Genomic DNA, 18,229 nt, shown 5'->3' on the forward strand with positions numbered 1-18,229 from the left:
CCTTATTTTTTATGTATTATTATATATTATGTATATTTTTTTCATTCCTTCATGTCTTTAATTATTTATCTCTTTATTTCTTCATTTATTTTTTTCTTTATTTACTAATGCCCAAGTATTTAGTGCATAAGAGTAGAAAAATGAGAGGCTAAAATGGCACGAATTGAAGACTTTTCAGGCTGAGCTGTAGCATACTTTTGTGGCAAATTGATGGAATTTGGGGCGAGAACTTGGTCCTCAAGGACAAAGGAAGTCAATGCACTTGCTGCCAGCGAGAAATACAACAGTAACAAAACAAGTCGCACAGCTGTTGCCTGCTGCAAAATTGCGTGGCGTTAATGGCCAAGATTCAGTGGGATTTGAAACTCACACAGACACACACTCACACACACACACACACACACATACAAGTCACATTGACCTACACACACAGCGAGACATGGCGCTGATTTTTGGCTGGCCCGCGCCCGCAGCCTGCCCCCCGCGCGCCTTACGTCACAAAGTCCCGAATGATTAATTGTCAAAATATGTTGGGCAAAGCCAAAGAGAAGCGCAAAAAAAAAAAAAAGAGACGACAACCAAACAACATAATAAAAAGTGCGTTTGTGTGCGTCGTTGAGTATGTGTGCAAATGAATATTTTCGTTGTTGTTGTCGTCTTTTTTTCTGCAGGTTCTGCGCGCACACACAAACACACACACACATACACACAAACACATGTATTTGTATTAAGTTGTCATTACGTGACTGCAGACAGAAGATTTATTATCATTTGTCGCCCAGTCAGGCTCTGTGTGTGCCGCTCTCTGCCTGCTTGCGTGTGCGAGTGTGTGTGTAAAAATTCATTTGCACTCAATTTTTGGAATACACACTCACACTCTATTTATGTATGTATGTAGCAGCAAATATATATGTATGTGTATACTCACAGTAACTTGTTGAGCAAACTCAACCTTCGGCTGGCCGACCAATTCAATAATATGAACCATATGGAACGATTTGCTCTTGAACGTTGCGCCTTTGCGAGAAATAGCAATTTTTTGTTTGTTATCGTTGTAAATTGTTTTAATTTGTTGTTGCTGTTGTTTTTTGTGTTTTTTTTTTCTTTGAGTTCTCTCTTTCTCTTTTAGTTTGCCCAAGTTCTTGCTTATTATTTGTTTTTTCAATTATTTTATATTTTTATTTTTTATATATATTTTTGGTTTTTGCTAAGTTTAACACTTTTTGATTTGGTTTTTGCACTTGAGTTGCGCTCAGTTGGCTACAGAATTCATTTGTTATCGATTTGCTCTACCAATGTATATATCTATATATATATATATATATATATTTTTCTTGTTGCTGTTGTTGTCGTTGTTTGCAATTGTGTGCGTGTATATAATTTATCTTATCTGCGCTTTCCAGTATTTAAACACACACACACAGTTTAATTTTATTTTTGTTTGTTTTCTAAAAATGAATATGAATATGATTATTTTTATTATTATTGTTGTTGTTGTTGTTTTCTCTCTCTCTCTCTTATAAGCATGGTTCATTTGGCATTTGAATTTCATATTTTGATTTACTCGGTACAGTTTTCTAATGTGCTTTGAAGTATTCAGTTTCTCGATAAGATTAAGTGCTTAAGTGCCTGGAAATTTGGAATGCCTGGAATGCGGCATTTGAATACCTCATTTAATGAATTTAATTTAATGCCTCACTTAAATTTCTTGCAACAATTTTGTGCGGAATGTTGCACGAAAAAATGGGTTAACAATTTGCAGCAATTTCATGCGGAATGCTGCAAATCTCAATTTATTAATTTAAAAAGTGCATTTTTAAAGCATACAAGAAAATCTTTTAAGCTAATCAGAAAATATTTTGAAATTTTTTTTTTAGAGTATTTATTAAAATTTTAAATGTTTTAGAGTATATATTAAGAATTGAAATATCGAAATCTTGATTAATTGCTTTAAAGTTTTGGAATTTTTTGAGCGAGCACTTTAAGAAAATTTTTAAAATAATTTATTTGGAAAATATCAAATATATATAGAATATATATCTATACTTCAAAGCACTTGTCAATAGATTTAAAACGAATTTTGACTTTCTTTCATTTGAGTGAAATTTTTTAACTAATTGTGAAACATGCAAAAACATTATAGTCCTAGCTTTTTTTCAACTTTAAAGCTGAAATGTTAACTAAATAACAAATTTTTAATTTTAATGCTTTAAAAGTATCGAATTGAAAAATTAAAGGATTTCTTAAGCAGAAAAGTTATTCTATTTGACAAATATCTAATTTTAATATTAAATTTAAACGTTTTATTTTATATTTTATCAGACATAAAATTTAAATGCCTTCAATGAAATATCTGAGACTCTCTAAAGCAGAAATGTAAGTCTATTCAACAAATATCTAAATTAAACGCTTTTCAAACATTTAATTGAGAATTCAATTGAGCTACTTTAAGGAATGTGCTTTGCCAGAGAAACTCAGCTTACACTTTGCACAGCTTTAGGATATATTTCAAATAACTTTTCAAGCATTTCACACACACAAAATTTCCAAAAAATTGTTTGCCAATGTCCAAACAAATTTACAAAATGTGCCAATCGCCAGGCAGCACATCAAAGTGGCCATAAGAACATTTTGCCAAAAAATCAAGAAAGAAAAAAAAAACGAGAGAAAAAAAAAGGGGGGCAGCAATAATAAAGCGAGCAACAGCCCGTGTCAGCGGCAAGAGCTGGAAAAGCCAGAGCTAATGAATTCTCGGCCAAATATCATGAGATATGCCAATGCGAGCATTCAATTAACGTGCTCAGCTGGCCAGGCCAATAGACTATATAAGCCAAAAATTGGGAGCACGCACACAAAACACAAAATATTGTGGCAAAAAGAAAAACCATCGAAATATTTCACTGAAAGTCGCTGGAAATGAAAATCGAATTGGAAATGGAAACGGAATTCTGGCATGCTCAAAACATATTCGAAATCAAGTAGAAATCTTTTTCAGTTCATCTAATTTCATGTCTGTTCAGCACTCAGTTGGAATTGGCTTTTTGCCTTTTTGCCTTTTTGTAAAACATTTAAGTTGAAAACATTTTCGTGTGTGAAACAATTTACGTGTTTGTTTACCTAGGAAAATTGTACTAAAAACAAACAAGACAATTCTAAAACAGCAACTGGAGAAAAGAATACAGCGCAGCAGCATCAATCTGAGCGGCTTCTAACTGTGTTTTGTTTACAAATTGTTTCTAATTATTTCGTGGCTTTGTTTATCTTAGCCGCTGTTTATTTTGGGAGCTAGTGAAAGAATTGTGTTAAAACATGACTAAAACGTTGCACTAAGTGTGTGTGTGGCAAATGCTTGAGAGTTGGGTGGAAAATCTGAAATACAATTCGAAAAGCTGACAAAAATAAATGCAGCATAAGCTGAGGCGCTCGAGAGCGGAGTTTCGTTAAGTTCTGTTTGAGCCATGCTTACAATTTTAACAATAATAAACTTTAGGTATTTTGTTTTTTGTTTTGTTTTGTTTTGTTTTGATGAACGTATTTGATAAACTCTTTTTATATTTTGTTTGTTTGTTAAAGTTGTTTTGTTTTGGTTGGCTGGCGAATTTGATTATTAAATTGATATAATTTTTAAATATTTAAGCGATTTTTATATTTATATTTAATTTGTTTGTTTTTCTATTATTTCATATATATTTGTTGAATTTGTTATTTTATTTTGTTGAATATTTATATTGATGTTTGAAGAACAAATGTCACACGACAGTCGACGAGAATTATACGAAATATTCCGACTTAACTACACAAAACTCAATATCATACTGAAAAAGGACGGCGCTTACAATGGCGAGAAGTGCCCAAAAGACGAGCCAACAACCAACAAACGGTACACACGAGCGGCCGAACGAATGTCGTGAACGAACTTACAACAAACGAGCCTGAAATCTGACGACCAATTCGAACATTAGCGAACGCAACAGCCGGCAACGAACGAGTAACGGTAAACAAAATACACGTTGTCTCTGTGTGTGGGTGGGTTGGGTTGGTCGCTCGGCTCGCGATGCGAACACTGCGAACACTGCGAACGCTGCGAACCGAACGCAACGCGTTGGCTATTGGCGAGAGCATCGAACATGTGTGTGCGCTTGTGTCTGGTTCGATGTCAAACCAAAACAAGCAAAAACACAAAACCAAAACGAAGGGCACACGAAGTCACGTATGCTCTACGAATCAAAAAGTTCTGATAAGAAATAAATGAAACTACTCTAAATAAAGTTCTTTAGGTTTATTCTAGTAAATTTGTATTTTATCAAAATATCTGTCGTGATAAATATTCAAATATCAGACAAATCAGTTAAAAATAACAAGCTTATTTGCATACTTTCTTGCAAGTATTTATCATAAATATTTGTAAAAATATTAAAGCAAGCGTTCTTATTAGAATTTCGAATATTATAATACAAATTAGAATAAACAGCGTCCATCAATTAGATATTGCTGTCAAGCCAATCGTGGTACACTCGTGCAATCTGTAGAGCATCAACAAAAACACAACCGAAGAGCAGTGAAACGGTAAAACGACGAGACGAATAGCGGCACATTGCACATGGGCTGGCCAAACGAAAAACGGCGGGCGGCTGGAAATTACAACAAGAGGCCTAAAGGGAAAATCTACAACACGACGCGACGAGTGCACGACGAGTGCGGACAGGCCGCAGCCGAAGCACGCGCATCTTACGCTCTGCCGCGCGCTCTCTCCGCTCTCCTAAAAGCCACTGTTGGGCCCAACAGCGGCACATGTGCGAGCGAGTCGGCCATAGTTTAGTTTCGCCTTATCTATGTAAGGTGTTTTGTATAGTTGAGCGTAGTGCATCTGAGTGGGAGAGCGCGAGAGCGAACGCGTGGCTGCCATGTGCCGGGCTTACTGGCTGCTGCTGGCTGGATGGGCTGCCGTGCCTGGCCTGTCCACTAAGAGAGACAGAGCGAGTGAGAGAGAGCGAGAGAGTGAGGAGCATGCGGCGGTGACTGTATCGGGTGGGGGTGTTATTATCAGGCAAGCCTGAAAATTTTGCGCGAGCGAGCGGGTTGCAAGAAAATTGCAAACATGTGCTATGCCTGATTTTGCACTTGGCTTTGTTTTGCTTTTTGTATTTTATGTGTTGTGTTGTGAGTGGAAAATGCCTCAGAATTTGCGTCTCATGTTACGGCAGACAAAATATTTATTAAGCACATGACTCAAACTGTGTGATTAACGTAAAAATACACAGCTCACACACACACACACGAACAAATGCCAGCAGTGTTACTTTTTTTTTAACATGACTGGAAGGTTGCGCCAATAAGAGCGCCTAAGAGAGCATTAAGAGAGCGATTAAAGAGCTGCTGAAGGGGCAAGCCACAATATAGGAACAGCTTGTCATCATAATGACGTGCATGTTATCGTTGTTCTTGTTGATGATGATGCTGATGATGACGAAGACAGGAAGAAATTAATATGCGAAACGCAACAATTTTACCAACTACAAAAACAACAACACACGACGTCGACGGCGACGGCGACACACAAAAAGTGCGTGGAAAACGTCGCTTAAAGCCGGTAAAAAAAGTGCAAAGCATAAACAAAAAACTGTTACAACAACAACAACATGTGAGCAGCTATTGAATAATCTCTTTTTTTTTGGAGGGGGCGCGGTTAGAGCATAGGGCTGTCGTTAATTTCTTTGGTTGAGCGAATTTACAGTTAACACTTTTCCACGCAATTCACTTGGAGTAATTGTAAAGCTTGGCTGCGTGGTGCGTTTTAAGTCCTTTGCTGCTTAAATTAAGAAAATTATCAATGAGCTCTTATTTTGGTCGATAAAGTCGCTCGTATTTTGTTGCCTGCCAGCCAAATCCTCGCATAATATGCTCAATCCATCAGCTGGGGGCAGACGCTGGGCTCGGTCAGCGCGTTTGGCTCAGTTTAGTCATTCATAGAGGCCGCCTCCCCACTCCCCTCTACCCTCTTCCCTCACCCATCCTCAGCCCTCACGTAGTTGGTAACCTAACAACCTGCCACATCAGCAATCAATGTCTGCTCCCCGACAGCCGTTTCCCCTTACCATTGTATGATTATTGTTGCCCGTTTTTCTATGTCTCTTCTATTTGGCTGCTGTTGTTGTGCCCGCCGCTTGTCTGCGTATGTGTGCGTGTGTGTGCGTGTGTGTGCGTGTGTGTGCGTGTCGCCTTATATGTATTTGTGTGTCACTAGGATACGCAAAAAGCATCACGCGCCACAATCGCATCAGCCCACAATCCAGCAAGCGGCATTCAGTCCCCAGCTCAGTTTTAGACTTTCTGCTCTGCGCGTATCGAACCTGACCTCGCCCCCGCCCCCGCCCCCGCCCTCTCACCATTACCGCCTGTGCCTGCTCTTGTACACCGCGCGCGCGTTGCCTTGGAGTTTTTTCAATTTGATATGCTCGACCGATTTTCGCTCATTTAAAGCGCGCGCCATTCCATGGCAAGCGTTGCCAACTGTTTTTCTTTTGTTTCTTTTTTTGTTGTTGTTTTTGTTATTGTTTTATTGTGTGTTGTGTTTGCGCGTTGCGCTTGTCGTCGCCAATTTATCGCATTTTTACTTTGATTTTGCGTTAATTTTTCGGACAGCTTGGGGATATATTTTTATGCTGCCTCCTCCTGTGCCCCCCCCCCCCCCCCCCTGTGCCCACTGTGCGCCCCAGGGCACCCTGTCATCTGTCCCCTGTCCGAGCTTGTTGTTTGTTTAATGCTAAATGCCGTGTTGTATTTGTCGTCTCCATTGTTCTGCTGTCGCAATGGGTATGCCAGAAATATGTCGGGGCAGTCAAGTGTTAAGGCGCCTCCACAGCTCTGTCAAGATGAAGAGGAAGATATGATATCAATTTTATAGATACATTTTGGGATTAGATGGAAAGTTGCTCTTGCAGTTTCCCAGAGTCGCATTTTGGGATAAGATGGAAAGTTATTGTCGTAGCTTCCTAGTGGATAACATTGTGGTCAAAATTTGATTCGGTTATGAATCGGTTATGCATGCAAACGGTTATGAACCTTTTGGCATTAATCTTATATATATTTTTTTCCAGAGTAATATATAATTTACCTTTTTCACATATTTTAAACTATAAAGAACGGTTTTCAAATGGTTATCGAATCTTTACCTAATTTCCAGGATATTTTGAAACGCTGATGAACCGTTAAAGCATTATTCTTTATGTACAGTTTTCCCCTAATAATATATGTATATAGCTTGGTACATATAAAAGTTGAACTATTTAAATACCGATTTTCATATATTTTGTACTATGAATAATCGTTCGGTTCCCAAATATTTTTCTGATTTCCAGCAGCTTTTGGTTATGACTTATTCAAGCATTTATCTTATACATTTTTCACAGTTTCTGTACCCAGTAATATAGTAGAGTTTCGACATACATATTCCAAACTATAAAGAAACCTTTATAAAATGTTTCTCGGACGATTCTCAAATGTTTTCGAGCCTACTTTGAAGCGGCCATAAAATGTTTAAGGATTAATCGTATATATTATTTATTATTGTTTTTACTTAATAATATAATATTATTATGACTCAATAGACAACACGAGAAGCCTTTAAATTCATCGAACCTATAACAATATTTATCATTTGCTTAGATTTACACAGCTTCACATTATTTGACAAGCGATTTCTTTTTACAACACCAACACACACGCACACACACCTACACACATTGAAAGCTGAATGTGGCATTCAGGATTTAACATGTTACATATATATATGTATATGGATATATATGTACTTATAGAGCTCGTACCTAGAAGTCGTTATGGCACTCAAAGCCATTGCCTTTATGCATCAGCGAGCACACAAAAGTGCGAGTAATAGGCGATGCCTTAATTCGCAGCCCTCCACCCCCCCCCCCCCCCGCCGTCACCCGCTGTCTGATATGCTCGATATTTATGCGAGAATCAAGCTATAAATCTAAATTATATCAGGGAGAGTGTGCTAAGGCTCAGGCATAAGGCAACATTGGCGTTTGGCCTTGACGGTCCTGGGGTCAGGGGTCAGGCCCCATTGTTATGATGATTACGCATATCGAGAACTGCCAACGGATGGCCTACTTGAGGGGGACAGCTAATTAAAATCAAAATGAAAGTCCTTTATAACTTGGCATCTCCAACGAATGTATATGTACATATACATATATATTGCGAAACTGTTGATGCTCTTTGATAATCATATAATTAGCAGAAAACTTTTGCACTCGGCCACATTTGTCATCATCCATCATTGGGAGGTTGTTTCTCCAAGTTAACGTGCGACAAATCATAGCATACTTTTTGACGCTGTCATAAGTTGCCCGATTTGTCCGGTTGCCCTTTGCCCTACGCACACACACTCACACACACACACACACACACAGAAATACATAGATATTTGCTGGGGTTCAGATTGGTTGTGCCTGCTAAGCCTGACTCTCACTCTCCCTCATGCCTCGCATGCCTGTCATGCATGTCGCAAATTTCATTAGAACTGCTGTGTCGTCAAGTTTTCGTACCGCTGTCAGCCCGAAGGGCCCATCAGCAACATCATCATATCTCTTGTGGTCGAAAATTAATGAAAATTTCATAAACTGACGGCCGAACAGAGCTGGGGAACTATACCAGAAATGCCAACTCTATATGTTTGTGGGCTGCCATCATAACTTAATTAACAGCCACAAGCCAAGGCGGCATTCAATGCTTTGATAAGCGCGCCCCCAAACACACACACACACACACACACACAGGCATACATAATTCAGTGCGAGCATCTTCTCTGATAAAGTTATAAATAGTATTTCATATTTTATATTTCGCCCAAAAACTATGCCAAAATAGAGCACATGGCACATAGCATATGTTAAGCCCGAGACAAGCAACCCTTTAAACCTTTTCCGCTGCTGATTTTGGGTAGTTTTTAGCCACGGCTTGACAGGCAGCGGCTGCCCAACAGGCACTCATAATAATATTTCATCAGCAGGGGGACTCACTGTGCCAACTGCTCCCAGAACGCCTCAAATTTGCCGCTCCGCCCACGCACTTCTCTGTGTGTGTATTCGTGTGTGTGTGTGTGTGTGTGTGTGTGTGTTGATAAATTGGCGACAGCATATAAATTAAGAAATTGTACACTAATTGCGTAAAAAACTTGCTGCTGCATACTTTCGGGCGGTTTTTCAATGCCGCTCGAGACGCCGCTGCTGTTGAAGGGGCTGCAAAGGGCGGGGCGCGGCGGGGCGGGGCGGCCGCTGGTAAAGTGCGTAAAAGTGTTGCCGCATTGTGCAAAGTTTTATTTATCGATTTTGTTGTTGTTGTTGTTGTTGTTGTGTGTGCCGCGACCCGCAGCCCCGCAGCCCCTCAGCCCCTGCCAGAGAGAGAGCCTTCAATTCTAATTTGATGTTGTATCACACAGCAATTTTTAAAGCATACATTTTGGCGTTTGGTTTTGGTCGGCGTTGCTTTTGCTTTTGCTTTTGAAGTTTGCACAGCACAAAAACCGCAAAATCTAATTAACGTGGCGCCCGCTCTTGGCTTTGCCGTTTGCCCAGAGGGTTGGGTTTTGGTTCTAGTGCTGGCTAGAGGAGCTGGAAGCGGGGCGGGCATGCTTGCAGCGCGGTTGCCGCTCGGCTTCTTCGATTCCGGCTTCTGTTGCTGGCGTTTTTCGTTCGGTTGAAGCAGGTTATTTTCTTTATAATTTTTTCTATTTGTTGCAGCCGCTAAAAAGCATTTAGGTGCCAAAGCCAAGAAAACTGAAAGTGTACAAGTGTACGGGGGCGGGGACGGGGCGGAAAAAGTGCGTTTTCGGTTTGTGATAAATGCAGCAGGAGCCTTGCAAATAACCTAAAAGTAACTTCGGGCAAAAGTCTTAAAAACCTGTCGAAAACTTCTCCGGTATTAAAGTTTTTTTCTTCCTAGTGACAACCCCTTTTATTATTGTTACGCACATTATGAAATTATAAACTATTTTTACATTAGCCAGGTTAGAGATTAACTTTTACGCATATCTTGCAATATTGGCAATAGACTGGGCAATTTTACATACAAAATTGCATGTTAATTTAAAATTTTGAAAAAACATAACTTAACAAAATTTGATTCAAAATCTGGTTGATTTGTTGTGCAAGGCCAGGCACGAAGAAGTTGGTTCGAACTGTTGACCGAAAATCAGAATGTTTTTAAATATTCAAATTGTTTTCATTGTTCTTTTCATTATCATTACTATTATTATTATTATTATTATATTATTATCATTTTCATTTTCATTATTATTTTAATCAATTTGTTTATTATTGTCAATATTGTTTTCATTATTATCATTATTATTATTATTATCATTGTCATAACTATTATCATTATTGTTATTATTTTCATTATTCATTATTCAATCACTTTAACAATAATAATTATTATTTTTGTATAATAAAAGATCTTCATTGACTGTGGGTCACCTCATCTACCGTGGACTGTTTTATGAATTCTCCTTTCTTAGCTACACACTGCACTTATAAGTATTTCAACACTCCGACTAACTGATACACTTCCCACTTTGATTGGCAGCGCGTAATTTTGATCAATTTCTTTCAACTTGACGCTACATTTAAAGCACTTTCTCGACTACATTTTTTTCCTGTTGCTCGCTTTACATATTGCCTGCCCCTGCCCCTGCCCGTGCTGCTGTCCCCACTTCAGCTGCAGCCAGCCGCCTTCTGTAGTCAGTTAGTGTCATCATAATCATTTTGTCATTAATATGTCTGACTGGCCACATCATCTCCCGCTTTGCCCTCCGCCGCATAATCTGCGGTTGCTTTTTGTTGTGTTCATTTTGTTGTTGGCTGCTCTCTCGGCCAATCCATTGAATTATATGGATTTTTGACTGAATAAAATATATATATATATATATGTATGCAATATCTATCTACATATATGCGAATATATATATATGTATTTATTTGTATGTATTTTGTTGCCACCCTAGCCCAACATTTCCGCATTTTTATTTGTCTTTTGCTTTTCTCATTGTGTGTCTGTCTGTGTGTGTGTGTTTTGTTTTGCTTTTCACACACCCACACAGGCGCACACACACACACACACACACAACTTGTTTTCCATTTTTGCGCTCTGCGCTGTGATTGACGTTGCCGTGGCTACATCAGCCAAAGGCTCCATAAGGCTCCATACGGCTCCCCTTAAGACTCCCGTTTCTGTTGTTGTTGTTATTGTTGTTGTTGTTGTTGTTATTGTTGTTGTTGCTCGGGGTTTGTTAGGGCACCTACACTGGCACAAATCATCTGGGCGGCACCCAACAACAGCATCAGCAGCCCAAACATCCAAACATTTCACATTTCATGTTGCCTCTTCTGCCGTCAGCTTTATGTGCGCCACAGAAACTAAGTAAATCTGTGTGTTTCTGTATGTGTGTACACATACATACAAACGTACCCTATAGCCCATATATACTATATATAAATATATATATATGTATGCATGTAAGTACTCTAGGCCCTTTTATATAAGTACGTGCCCTCGTCTCTCAATCTCACTGTGTGTATGTGTGTGTGTGTGTGTGTGTGTGTGTGTGTGTGTGTGTGTGTGTGTGTGTGTGTGTTACTGCTGCTATCTCTCCATGCATTTTGACATACTTATGTCGTTTCATGTTTTCGCTGATTTTGCACAAAAAGTTTGCGCCACGTTTTTCCTTTTTCGGCTCGCATTGAAAATATTTCTCTTTTAGGCTGCCCGCTCCCTCGCTGACCCCCCGCCTATCTAACCAAGACAACAACAACAACAACAAAGCAGCATTCAGCGGCTTCTGAGGCGCCGCTCTTAATGCGCCTGGAATTGTAGCCAGACAATCGGCGTAGCCTGCCGCCTGCCTGGAAAGTGCGCATGTGTTGTCCTTAAGCTGAACCCAATTCGCCGTTTATTGCGGCGAATTCGCTGGCGGGGTAGGGCACAAATAATAAATTCTTAATGTATAGGGGAATTTATGAACCACGGCATGTGGCAAATGTTTGAAATAATAAATTAAATATTTATTTAAATATTTCTAATAAATTTTTGTATTTAATGGATTAAAAATATTATTTCAAAATATTTATTTATTAATAAAAAATAATATATAATATTAATTTTACATCAGTTGTCTTTATTTCTTAGTTGGACCAATCATTATAATTTTATTATTTTTAAGTTAAATTTTTCCTTTTCATTCATTGAATTTTATTATATTTTATTTAAATTATTTTTCCAATTCCTCAATAGTTAGCTTGGGGCAAAGACTCTTCATTAATGGACCTTTCCCGAATTTCCCTTTCTGTTTCCCCGCTGTGCTATCTTGCGAGTTGGCTTTTCCCCTGCGCAAGTTTTTTGCCACCCTTTTCGTACATTTCCATGCGTTTCCCCAGTTATGTTCGTATGTTTTGACACGCGAAATGCCCTACGGTTACCCCTATTGGAAAGCTCTCATCGCACCCCTCTGCAGGGGGCTTCCTTCCCGTTAGCAGAAAAGCGTTTAACATTTGGCCCACACACAAAATGAATAAAGAAAAGAAAAGCGCGCATATTGTTGCTTCTAGATTTGAAATGGGCCTGCGGCAGCAACAGCAACAGCATCAGCATCATTCATAAACATCTCGAGACGCACAATTGCACGCAACGACGCGCCACGAGCTGTGGAGCTGCGGAGCTGGGGGGAGGGGGAGCTGGTTGCCGGTGCGCGGCGTCTATTAATAGGCGTGTTGTTTACAGCAAACGCTGCCTAATGATTGGCATTGAATGCGGCGTCCGGTGTGTCGGAAACGGGAGTTGGGAACGTGCCACAGTCTGTGTCAGCCAGAGCAGCCAATAGTCAGCGGCACAGCAGCTAATTATTCTAATCAGCAGGCAGGCAGCCAGCCAGCCAGCAATTGAACTGCTGCTTGAATCCAGCTGTGGCAGCAACATCAGCAGCAGCAGCAGCAGCAGCACATGTGCCACTGCTGCTGCGGTTGCTGCCGTAAAAATGTATCTGCCAGATACTTGTGCACATTATTGTTGCTGCTGTTGCCAGCACACAAATCAGAAACAACAAAAACTCAAACAGCGTCAAACAAATTGGCCGCTATTTTGTATTTTGTATAACAAAGTTGCGGCTGACGTTCGTTTTTGAAGTTAAATACTGCTCACTCTCTCCCTCTCCCTCTCCCTGTCTCCCTGTCTCTCTCTCTCACTCTCTCGCTCAGGTAGCCCAGCAGCGATGCGTGAAATTTGACTGGACAAAGCATGCAATGAGGCATGTCGTGTGTTGTGGTTTACTCTGTGAACTGTTTGTTTTTTGTCAGTGCGTGTTATGTGGTATTTAGTAAAGAAGAGGAAAAAAAGATCTAAATCGAAATATGTCTATAATTAAGTAGTTCGCATTATTATTGTGGGCCAGCGCTATTTAATGTACTATTTATACACTTCGATTGCTTGAATATGATTCACAATTGGTTTTTTAGGCGCTTGGTTAAACGCATTTTAGATTAAATGGGATAATGGAATACACTCTGTTCGTTTAAACATATTTACAATGCTTTATATTACAGAGCTTTGAAAATAAGTTTGAAGGCGAACAGACCAAACTCAAAACAATGTCTAAAAGTCTGTGAACCCCATTTTACACCCAGGAGGTGAGGAATTTTCGAAAAGTGTGAAACGCGTCTCAAATGAATTTTTATAAAGATCTTTGCCAATCAGTTTAAAATACAATTCCAGACTTTTAGCAGATATATGGTATATTTCAATAAGAGAGATATATATATATATATAAAAGAGAGAGAGAGAGAGAGAGAGAAAGAGCGAAAAAAAAACAAGTAAAAATCGAATGAGACTATTATCGACGAATTATTTTGAAGGGCGATTTGAATATGAAAACGATAAGCAGAAGATTCAAAGGCATTTAGCTATATATATACTGCCTAGAGCGACTATTGAAGCCAAAAGAGAATCGCATAGAAGGGCGATTCGAATTAAAAAAAACCAACAAGTAAAGATTTCCACGGATTTCAGCCATATATAGACTGCCAAGAGCGACTAATAAAAGACAATCAGAATCGCATAGAAGGGCGATTCGAATTAATAAACGAGAAGTATATTTTTTAAACAGTTCAACTTTGGGAGTTATTAACAAAATAAAAAAATTGTTGCGACCTTAGCTCTAACCATTTAACAAAAGTTAAATCCAATAACAAAACCGCTTTATTGTGTACTGAATTTCTTTTGGTTAGATCAAATTAATATTTATGTGCAATCACAGTAATAATTATTATAATCAAATGTTGATGGGCAAAAAAAAAAAAGAAGAAAAGAAGCGAAACGGCGAACGATGCACAGCCAATTTGTAGTGTACAAATTAACTGCAACCGAAATTGCAGCTCAATATTTGATAATAGAAAACGATATGCGATACCTGCGCGTGGGCAAACCAAAAAATGAATACGAGCAAAAACCTCAGTGAAAAATCAACGCAAATACCAAATGACCAAAGTGAGAGGAGCACACACACACACACGCATACACACGCACACATACACAGAGGTAAACACCCACAAACAAGTGAGGCCTACGTGTAGTTGGGTGGCTGCCAGCCATGTCCAGATGCAGCAGCAGCAGCAGCAGCAGCAGCAGTAGCAGCAGTAGCAGCAGTAGCAGTAGCAGTTATTGCAGCAGCAGCGGCAACAAATCACCAGTCGAAGCGTCAGTCACGTCAATAACACAGTTGAAAAATTGTTAAAATTGAATTACAGTTGCAAAACGCGACGGCGATTGCAGCTGCGACGTCGCCGTTGGCAGAGCAAACAGCCACACCCATAACTGAGTGTCCACACACACACACACATGCTTGTCAGTCAGTCAGAGGAGGAAAAAAATCATGTCGATGCATATGAAAAACGACAGGCGGCACAGTGGGCGTAGCAGGGGAGGGGGGCAAAAGGAAAGGGTATTCGAGGCGCAGGCAAATCTGCATATCCTTCAGCAAATAGACAACAAATTGCAATGTGATATACAGTTGAGTTGAGCAGGCTGAAGGGGGTAGGGTGGGGGGAGGGACCAGGCCTTGTTGGACAGCGGTGAAAATTGATAAAATGATATTGATGAATTGCACATGGCAACGAAATGGAAAACCAGCTACCCACACAAACCAACCCCTGCACCAGCCCCACCCCCACCCACACACATATATGCAACTAGCGGCAGTATTATCTGGCAGGCCGCAGGAGCTATACGAGCGCCAGTGCCAGCATCCGATCCTGTACAACATCGTCAACATGGCCATTGTCGCCGCTCCGACGCTGATGATGAAAAATTAGCGTGCGTGGACCGGCAGCCATGCGTGGTGCGAGTACTGTTGTCGAGCACTGTAGTGCGTATCGGGGCTGGCGTCGAGCGGCCGAGCATGCTGAGCAAGATTAATGAAATTGCCCGGCAGGCCTTACCAGCAGGTGTGTGGGCACATGACTTCGAGTGGAGTCAAGTGTGTTTCAAGGTGCATTCGCAAAGAGTAGCGCGAAGAATTGGCAAGTGAAAACAGAATCAGGGCAATTGGATTGCAGTAATATACATATATGTATATCTGATCAATCCGGGCAAACAGCTTTTATAATTTTGTATCATTTTGTTACACAAAGTGTGTAAGGTTTAGAAGAAGACGTCTCCGATGCCATAAAGTATACATACGCCCGATCAGCTTCAGCAAAGACTAACCATGTCTTTGGTATCAGTCTGGTTCTATGCAATCTAGTCACTCGGTTTTGAACCGAATCCTTGCACACTTTCGCTTTTCTTAATTCAAATGCGAATAGTACGTGTGTCGGATCGAATAACTATATCATCACCTCACTATACTATGTTAGACGCTTTAGGATTGATCATTAAAAAATTAGTCTTCTTGGAAAACCATTTTGTTCGTCAAGATTTCCCAAGCAAACTTCGCATTGAAGTTCTTCCATTTGCTCTTTGTTTATGAGCAAGATATATTTTCTTTAGATAGTTTGTACATTGTACACCAACAGACCGAGAGGCGTAGTCGTGTAACAGAGAAGACTCGGAGCAGAATAGTCTATAATAGTTGTTGTAATCATCACAGAGGACCCGGCGCGATTCATGCAAATCATAGTAAGTTGAACATCTTACGTGTTAGTCTACGTGGGGACAGAGAAGTTTAGTTGGCAAGTCAACCGTAAGGAATCGATTTCATTCGTAATTAACTTTTTGACAATTATTACACCAAGCATAATTATACGATTAATTAAGGAACGAAGATTAATCAACAGAATTCTACTTAAGTAGGACGGTAACCACACGCGATGATCCCAGCTTAAGCCACGATGGGCAAACAACAGGAATTGTTTCTGGTCAGATTCAATTCTATATTGGTGAACGGAAGATTGTGGCGACCAAGCACATGAGGCATACTCAAATCTACAGTGATCATTCGAAAATTCAGTTCTCGTATGAAAAGCGGTTTTGTTTTTCAATATTTCCCAAAGGAACACATAAAGAAAATTTTATGAACAGCACAATGCTATATCATACAGCTCTGTAAAAAGAATCGGTCAAGAAATATGTTCTTGTATGAAAGCATGTTCTGTTTTAGGAGTTGACTTAACCAAATTGTATTAGTCTTTATTATTGTGCCCCAAACAGACATGCAGAAGCGTCTCAAATAGATTTACTTTATTATATAGCTCCATTGGGAAAATTTGACTTTGATATTTCTTGCTTTCTATACAAAATCTAGAAGTATCATATCATGAATCTACTTGAAATCTTAAACAAATGTAGATTTTAGATTTGATTAGATTTCAAAGGACATGCTTTAACAGAGCAATTGAGCTCTTTGTGTTATGTTTAGCTTGGAATTCAGACCATTTGAGTATTAATGCAGCTTAGGCATGCAAATTGTATCTGTGATGTGTTGTCTGTAAACAACATCGCGAATTGAATTGCACGCCAAATTGCATCTTAGCCAATACCGCACGAGACTGTATAAACATGCAAACAGTTGCCTGAATGGAATACCCCAATATAACCCACAGCATGGCGCCAAGGGGCAGTTGCCAACTAAGCCCCACGCATTTGAGTTGTATTTATACGCGCGTGTTTAGCTGCTATGCAACGTGTTTTGGCTTAATAAAGTCAAAATAAGCAACGCTAAGTAGATAGAGGCCAACATAAATAGAGAGAGAAAGAGAGAGAGAGATACAGAGAGAGAGAGAGACACATACAGTTATAAATTCTAGCGCTGTTGATGTGATTTAGTTGCACACCTCGCATCGCCTGTAAGATGGCAACAAATATTACAACAGTCTGTCGTATGTGTGTGTGTGTGTGTGTGTGTGTGTCTGTCTGTGTGTAAATGACTTTATCTACGTCTGTGGTGGGGACTCCAGTGGGCGCTGGGGCTTCCTTGGGTTCGGCTGTGCGTGCAACATGTGCGCAGAATGTTGACGTTAATATTAAGAAAAATAAATAACCAAGCTGTTTGTTATCTAAGTTTATATAAAGTGCGCCACACACTCACACACACACACACGCACACACACGTCCTTTGGAGGTGTGCGTTGCTTGTTTTATTTATAGCAACTACAACAATTGCGTTGGGTCTTGTATTAAATAACAACAGCAACAAAAACTGACGCAAGGCGCTTATAAATTTTTGGCCACAGTGCGAAATGGTTAAAGGCTCTCATTGCGGTTGCAGCATTGCTTACTGGGCTCCACCTGTATTTTCTTGCCCCGCCCCCGCCCAGCCCAAAAGACCAGCTAAAGAAACAGTCCAGCAATGTGATGAAGTGCCAAGTTCTCAGGCTGTACGCATATATGAACTGCTAGCCACTGGCACAGCATAAAGTGCGACCAAATGGCATGGAAATGGTCGTAAATTCAAATAAAAATACAATTTGTATAGAAAATAGTCCACAGCCAACATAAACAGCCCATAAAATGTTAAGAATCTACAAAATATGACCAGAGGTTGACCTCAAATAAGAATTTCCAACTGTGAAGATTTCTTAAAGAGTTCCATTGTGGATCTCTGATTAGATATAATGCGTTGATTAACTGTATGTTAAACAATATTTTACATTTAACAGTAACCGTCCATTTGTATGCCTGAAAACATGGAAGGAATCTTCAAAATATACAGAAGAATTGACAT

General features: G+C 39.7%; 1 protein-coding gene across 12 annotated transcripts in view; it reads right to left on the reverse strand.

Moving 5' to 3' along the window:
* bru3 (bruno 3) overlaps positions 1–18,229 on the reverse strand; it is a 315,854-nt gene that overhangs the window by 147,827 nt on the left and 149,798 nt on the right. For 4 of the 12 annotated variants that reach the window (XM_064700751.1, XM_064700748.1, XM_064700745.1 and 1 more), the window contains exons 1-2: positions 3,467–3,593; positions 929–1,448 (exon numbers count right to left, since the gene is read on the reverse strand). The exons of 4 other annotated variants lie outside the window; for them this stretch is intronic. In XM_064700751.1, the coding sequence (XP_064556821.1) occupies positions 929–988 (60 nt within the window). In that variant the 5' untranslated portion in view covers positions 989–1,448; positions 3,467–3,593. Of the gene's footprint in view, positions 1–928; positions 1,449–3,466; positions 3,596–18,229 lie in introns of those variants that run through there. 4 more of the 12 variants (XM_064700750.1, XM_064700743.1, XM_064700746.1 and 1 more) reach the window with 2 other exon arrangements.

Source organism: Drosophila montana, unplaced genomic scaffold, assembly GCF_035044405.1.
Source record: "Drosophila montana isolate Dmon_TW-CO22-7 unplaced genomic scaffold, ASM3504440v1 contig_1875_1, whole genome shotgun sequence".
Taxonomy (NCBI): domain Eukaryota; kingdom Metazoa; phylum Arthropoda; class Insecta; order Diptera; family Drosophilidae; genus Drosophila; species Drosophila montana.